The sequence below is a fragment of the Apostichopus japonicus genome, chromosome 15 (assembly GCF_037975245.1).
Source record: "Apostichopus japonicus isolate 1M-3 chromosome 15, ASM3797524v1, whole genome shotgun sequence".
Classification (NCBI taxonomy): Eukaryota; Metazoa; Echinodermata; class Holothuroidea; order Aspidochirotida; family Stichopodidae; genus Apostichopus; species Apostichopus japonicus.
Window position 1 is genome coordinate 11,840,399 of NC_092575.1, and position 6,750 is coordinate 11,847,148.

General features: G+C 39.6%; 1 protein-coding gene across 1 annotated transcript; it reads left to right on the top strand.

The window, feature by feature from the left end:
• The first annotated feature begins 591 nt into the window (after positions 1-591).
• LOC139981525 (uncharacterized) lies at positions 592-6,181 on the top strand. Its single transcript, XM_071993976.1, has 3 exons — positions 592-1,810; positions 3,951-4,000; positions 5,299-6,181. The coding sequence occupies exons 1-3, from the start codon at positions 1,520-1,522 to the stop codon at positions 6,065-6,067; spliced, it is 1,110 nt and encodes a 369-aa protein (XP_071850077.1). The 5' UTR covers positions 592-1,519; the 3' UTR covers positions 6,068-6,181.
• Positions 6,182-6,750: the final 569 nt, after the last annotated feature.

A 6,750-nucleotide genomic window follows, 5' to 3' on the forward strand; every position in this document is an offset into this window, starting at 1 on the left:
ATTATCCCTATTGTCTTCATGCAACCGAATATATCTGTTTACAATGTAAGAAAGCACCGAAATTGTTGGATACAGGACGCAGGATATCTATGGCAGAGATAAAGTACAAAACCTTTTATAACCTCTGGGCCTTGGTGATCGTTTCGCGGAACTGCCCTTCCAAACAGTCACCATGCACGGATGAAGATCTAATTGTTTTTAATAGTATGTCTTTATAGATAAAGACTTATTGAGTATCTATGACTTGAAGGTCACCAGTTTTACATCGAAGTTTAGCATACAGTAAATGAAAAATAAAAAAGGCAAAAGTATTTTCCTGGAGACTTTGACCCTTCATTTGATTCACAGACATTGTCAAGAGTGTCAAAGGTTGGCAGGGCAATGCTTGTTAAAGTTCAACGTACAACGGAAGTCAATAATATTTAAATTTGTATATAGTCCCAGTGGCATATGTGGCTATTGTATGCACGGATTACTTAATACGACGCCTCAATGAACACATTTCACAAGCAATGAAAGCTGTTAGCTAAACGAAGTCGGTGTTAACCAGGAAACATGAACAGGCAAAAAGAGGGGGGGGGGGCGGGGACATCACTGTTCTCAGGTCACGAAATGGCTCAGGAAGTGTGAACAGAGGCTGAAGTCTCCCTTCCAACATGATACATGTTCCTTCAATCGAACCGATGGTTTTTAACATCAGTGATGTTCACAATATGCATATGCATCTTGTGTTGTGGTTACGAGCAAATCGCATACGAACCCTAAAAGTATTGTATAGCGCTCAAGGCGCAATTTGTATGGCCCCTATATGTCTGACACACAAACAAGAACAGTAAGTGCATGCGCGCACCGCACGCGTTCCTTTTCATAATATGATTTCTCGCATGCAGCGTATTCGTATGCACTTGATGATGAAGCCAACTTGCGTGTAAATGCGCGCGTATTCGGTTGGCTAGTGCTGTCTGCCTGATGTTTCATGAAACTGAATGTATCCTCGAGGGCCTAATTGACGCTATATTCCCGCCTGGCTACCCCTCTCAACAGGCAGGACCTTATTTGCTATGCAGAAGAAATATATTTCTAATACGGCGAGATTTTAAAAGGACGGCTTCACATTCCGTCAAGTATCTAGCGCAAAGGCGCTATAGAAGATCTTCGAGAACCCCTTTTATAAAGGCCTATACTAAGCGCGCGTGAGGCCACGCACCGTCCAAAGTTGCATTAAGTAATTTTGTCGTGGTTTGTTTAAGGCAACAAATACTTTGTGACACTGTTGTCGTTGCTATGGCAGACGTGTTCTTATCGTTGAAGTAGGAAACACACGCTGGTGACAAAATACTTCTGTTTCTGTTTCGTGTTTATATAGATACTCAGACGAACAATGACGTAACAATAAAATGACATGTATATTTGTCAACACCAATATACTTGTATTCAGACGTCACAGAGATCTAGAAGTAACAATGAGACAAACAAATAAAAAGCTCACACGTTATTCGTTGTGTATACTCTGTTGTAAATGGAAGCTATTCGAAGCTCTCACAAGACAAAAACGATGTCTTCTGACCTAATCGTCGATAACTTCCCAGTGATTCGAAAATATAAGCGACTGGTAATCGAGTTGAAAAGATGTCGATTGCTTGTGGATTCGACAACCCTGATCCGAGGAGAAAAATGGCAGAAAGAAGCTCTACTTGACAAACCAACAGATCATTCGAGTCACATGGAGCAGCCAAGATTAAAGCGAGATGCTAGTCATGTTCTCAATGGAATTAACGTCCAGACAAGAACGGATGAGATGTCCGACACGGTAAGAATCCAAAATATAACTTCTTTTTGTCTAGTGAATAAACTTACCAATATTCCAGCTTCCCCCGCCGTATGCAATCAAGTAAGTGATGCAGTATTTTAGTGAGAGCGTCTCTCCCGAATAGGTGAAATTAGTTGAATGGTTGCCTCAAGAGTATACGAGTAACTAACGCTATACTGAAAATATCCAAATTGCCCTTGCTCAGGCACATCCTTCGGTGAACATGTCAATCTCTATAGTTGGGTGGGGATACAGTAGCATGCCCAAGGGGGGGGGGGGGGCTGTGTCATGCGTTCCAACCTCCATCGACAGTCGTGGGAGGGAGGGGATTCAGTCGGGGATAATTTATATTCAGTTGTCGAAGAATGAGTGATATCACTCCTCCAGGCTTAGGACACCCTTCCATAAAGTTTCAACAACACTTGTTTACAGGGGACGGGGCGGCTAACATGCTAAGTCGTCTAGGGGAGGAATCTCATAGGAGGGGTGACCTGTCTCCTTTGAGAAATGTTCATATAATGGAGGGTACTTGGATGCAAGATTTATAGATTGTACTACACATAAACTGAATTTGCTACAGGTCTTCTGTAAATAGACACTTACTTTTCTAAATTTGACTGAACTTACCCTTCAGTGTTGTTATGTTTCCATTTTACATTTAATCCTTTCATATACGTATCTTTACTCAAGCTTCTTTCACATCGGAATCTTTCGACAAAGAAAAATGCAAGTGAACTTGAAACAGTGTGGTGTCATAGTTACGCGCATTGATAATAAAATATGTAACCCCCCCCCCCCTACTCCATTGCTCTGTTCTTGTACTAGGGTTAAGGCCATTGGTCAAGGGTTCCAGCTTTCCCTGAAGGGGATGTGACGCGACGGGTGCATAAAATATACGAACTCGCATGTTTTGAAGCAGAATATTTTAATTCTAAGTTTTGAAGCAAACAAATGCACTTTTGTCAGGGTATATCTATATGACTTCACTCCTGTAAGACTTTTGGTACAAAACGCACCAACGTTGAAATATTGATATCCCTCAAAAGGGAAGCGTTTGGTTATGTTTCCCTTCTCTAAAATACACCTTTCTCTCGAAAGTGTTGTTTTAAGCTTTGCGTTCTTGTCAGTATCAATTCAACGAACATGTTGTACTCTGTTTTAGTTTGACATTGTCAAGTCATCTGGCCATTAAAAAATACTTTGATTCTTTGTATCACGCATGTAATTTGTTTGTATCTTTACGGATTTGAATTAGGTTGGACGTTTGCAAAATTGTAATTTAAGAGCGAATTGTCTACCATGTTTAGATATACATACATACACACATACACACACCCACACATGTTTGTATTACAATTAGACCTAGGACCCCATTGTATTTTCAATTGTTCAAATCCACGTACCCTAACCGTAACATTAGAATTCTTCCGAGGAGAAAAAGCTTAGATAAGGTAACCACAAGATGTCGTTCAACCACCAAAAATACCAAAACGCAACGGAACTCTCGAAGTACATCTGGCAGCTGAAACAGAACAACAAGCCATTCACCATCAATTGGTCGATCGCCAGCAGAGCTAAAGCCTACAACAACGAGTCGAAGCGATGCAACCTCTGTCTCACAGAAAAAAATCACCATCATCAACGCAGACGAACTGACCCTCCTGAAGAAACGCCCGGAACTCATATCGTAGTGCCGCCACGAAAACAAGTTTCACATAAACAACTCCAGCCCAACCACCAAACACCGACAAGGGAACCATACACAACAGATTACCCTCCCAACTGAACACCGCCAAAGGAGAGAACACTGAAGAAAGGCAATATATATATATATATATATATATATATATATATATATATATATATATATATATATATATATATATATATATATATATATATATATATATATATATATATATATATATGTATATATATAAGCTTGAACTGATGACACAATGATTTACAAAAGTAGAGGAAACTTATACAGTTTGGGCTGTGGCATGGCACCCCCTGACTGGTACGCGGAAGGACCTCCCCTTCCCAAACCCCTCCCCCCTCCCCCCCCCCGTTTAGTACGCCACTGCATGTAGTTCTTTCAACAATATCTTTTTCTATCTTCTTGTATTTTCCGAACTAGGATAATGACGAAGCTCGAATCCAAGAAGAATTTAGTAATAACAAGAAAAGGTAAGAGCAATTTCATTCAAGTTCTCTTCTTCTTATTGGAGAGATTGGAAAGAAAAATGATAAAACGTATAACCTTCAAAAATTCCAACTATCTTGAATCTAAGCCGTGGCGATTTGCGGATTTTTTCGAGTGAAGCTGAGTGCGAATCCTTGCTATATAGACGCTATTCAAGCAGGCCCGTATATAGACAGGAAAGGGGGGGGGGGGGGGGTGGCACCAACTATTTTAAGGAGGGGCATAATACTCGTAACTTGTGAACTGTTTGTACGCGATAGTGGCACAGTAGTCTGTATATGCGAGGGTAGACCGATTGTGCCCGACCTAGACCTGTGGGCAAGGTGCTCAAAATACGGTTAAATAAGGAAGTCTAGTCTTGAGGACAAAAGTCCATAATACATTTTGAACACTTTTAATATGTGAAATACTAACATTACAACGTTCTCTTTTTAAACGAAGTAGGTTATGAAAAAAATCAAAACAGTCATTTCTATGGCTTTATTGCGAATACTTGAAAACTGAAACTCAAGGTCATGATATAAAATTAATCAGATGCTAAATATTAAAGATGAACGTATAAAATTGGAATTTTCAATCCATAAATATCAAATTTCGATGACATATTTTGCGCCGTTTACATTGTCTCTGGCGTGAGGTATAATCATCGGATGTTCTTGCTACCATGTATATAAAGATATTATAATATGTCACTATATGATAAACAACTGTCTGTGCACGCTCATTGTACACGCTCATCGCCTTTCTGTTCAGTTAAAATGTTCCTATATCACAACTATAGGCCATTTATATTAATTTCCCCAAAGTATACATTTCATATTTTTGCTTTCGGTCATAAGATGACATTTTTTTTCAAATTATGAGTTGAAAACATTGCTCCATGTTATGTTTTAAGGTTCCCTGTGACGCACTAGCAGGGGTTTAAAACCTACGGTGACGCAGCAAATTTTCACGCTGATCGCACGTTGCCCTCGTAGCCGCACTAAAGTTACATTGAAACTCATGAAACGAGAATAGACACTCTATTGACCGATTTGTGAATGAAAAACTGGGCATGTCTGAAGAGCGTTTTTTCTTCTTCTTCTTTTGATTTTAGCTTATTTGTATTGTTTTTGTTTTGCTTCTTGTTTTTGATTTGCTTCTGGTTTTCTTTCTGTTGTTGTTGTTGTTCTTGTTTTTGTCACCTAGTAAATCTTGAGGGTCAAATAAAATATATACTTTAATTGCGTTTAATGACTTTCTAATTACTTACAATACATATATGACCATTTTCTTTTTGAAGGGCGCGACTTGACGTCATCGTATACAGATTGCAGAGGCGTGTACTAGCAGAATCCCCGGATACAGTCACTGATTCAACCGTCCTTGCACTTAACGATAAAAAACCGAGCGCTGGCGGGGTTGATGATATTGGTAACTGTGGTTCGTCCATGGATACTTCCAATACCACTCAGCCTGCAGGGTTGCAAGTGGTCGAACCGACGAGTAAAGCCAACGAGAATCTTGATAGGACTGGGATGGAAAGCGAAAACATAGCAGAATACAAGCATGTAGCTATGGTTACATCCTCCTCGAGTAAATGTAGGGAAACATCTTCGCAATATTCTAATAACACTCAAGGTAGATGTCAAAATAATCACGGAAAATGCATTAAACAACAAGTGAAATCCAAGGCAACATTTCCGATGAGACTAGAGAACAGATTAGGAAGAGGTCTCCAGGTTATACACCCTTGTATCAAATATGTTTACTTTCCGAACAACCCATGTGCACATTCTTCGAATATTGTATGGCCTCCCTGTATTGACACGACTCGGACCAACGAAGTAAATCAATTGAAGAGCTACTGGACGTTTTCACCAATCCTCCCACCTAGTCATACTGTGCCTTGCATGGTTTCAGCATTACCAATACCCACTGCCAACACCAGCATAGTTTTACCATGGATACAACAGCAGCAACGTTCTTTCCCTAACGTTGCCTTACCATGTAATATTTCACAAACGAGAACTTTTATTACAAAGACAAACAGAATTTTGCACACGTCATAAGACGTTTATTTTGTATTTATATTATTAAAAATTGAAACAGCGATTAAATCAAAGCAAGTAAAATGAACAGCATACTAGTTTGCATTTGATAAGCTGTATTACTATTAGTGAGATATTTTTATACGTGTATTTAAGAAAAAAGAAATAAAATACAGAAATAATGTCAACACTTTTAATGATATGTGTCTCTACATGTTAATTTAGTTTTTTAGCAAGGTAGGGAAGTTCTAATTTCAGGGATTTTCGCTATATGTGTCGTTGCGTCTGCGTCAATATGCGTCCCTCTTGCGTTATGGTAAAAATTTCTTTGAGAATGCATATAACGCAAAGAGCGCATAGTTATAACGAATAAAACACATAATAAGCGCGCATGAGAATACGCACGGTTCAGCACTTGTATACCGCTTTATAAGGCACACTGACCTCATGACACTGAAGCCGTTACTGTGGCAGATGTGTACTCACAGTACCTTGTTTTCGACGAAGTAGAAATAAAGCGCCTGTGACAGTGACGTAGGAGTGTGGGGAATCTCCCCTCGGCGTCCCTGCCCCTACATTTATTGGTACCCATCCCGTTACAACCTACTTCCTCGCACCGATGATTTCTAATTTCAGGGATTTTCGCTATATGTGTCGTTGCGTCTGCGTCAATATGCGTCCCTCTTGCGTTATGGTCAACATTT

What these genes read in the sequence shown, in the direction of transcription:
- LOC139981525 (XM_071993976.1), top strand. Translation starts at nt 1,520, where the DNA reads ATGGAAGCTATTCGAAGCTCTCACAAGACAAAAACGATGTCTTCTGAC. An exon ending in CGGATGAGATGTCCGACACG is followed by an intron (nt 1,811 to 3,950) that starts GTAAGAATCCAA and finishes TTTCCGAACTAG; the next exon opens with GATAATGACGAAGCTCGAAT. An exon ending in TTTAGTAATAACAAGAAAAG is followed by an intron (nt 4,001 to 5,298) that starts GTAAGAGCAATT and finishes TTCTTTTTGAAG; the next exon opens with GGCGCGACTTGACGTCATCG.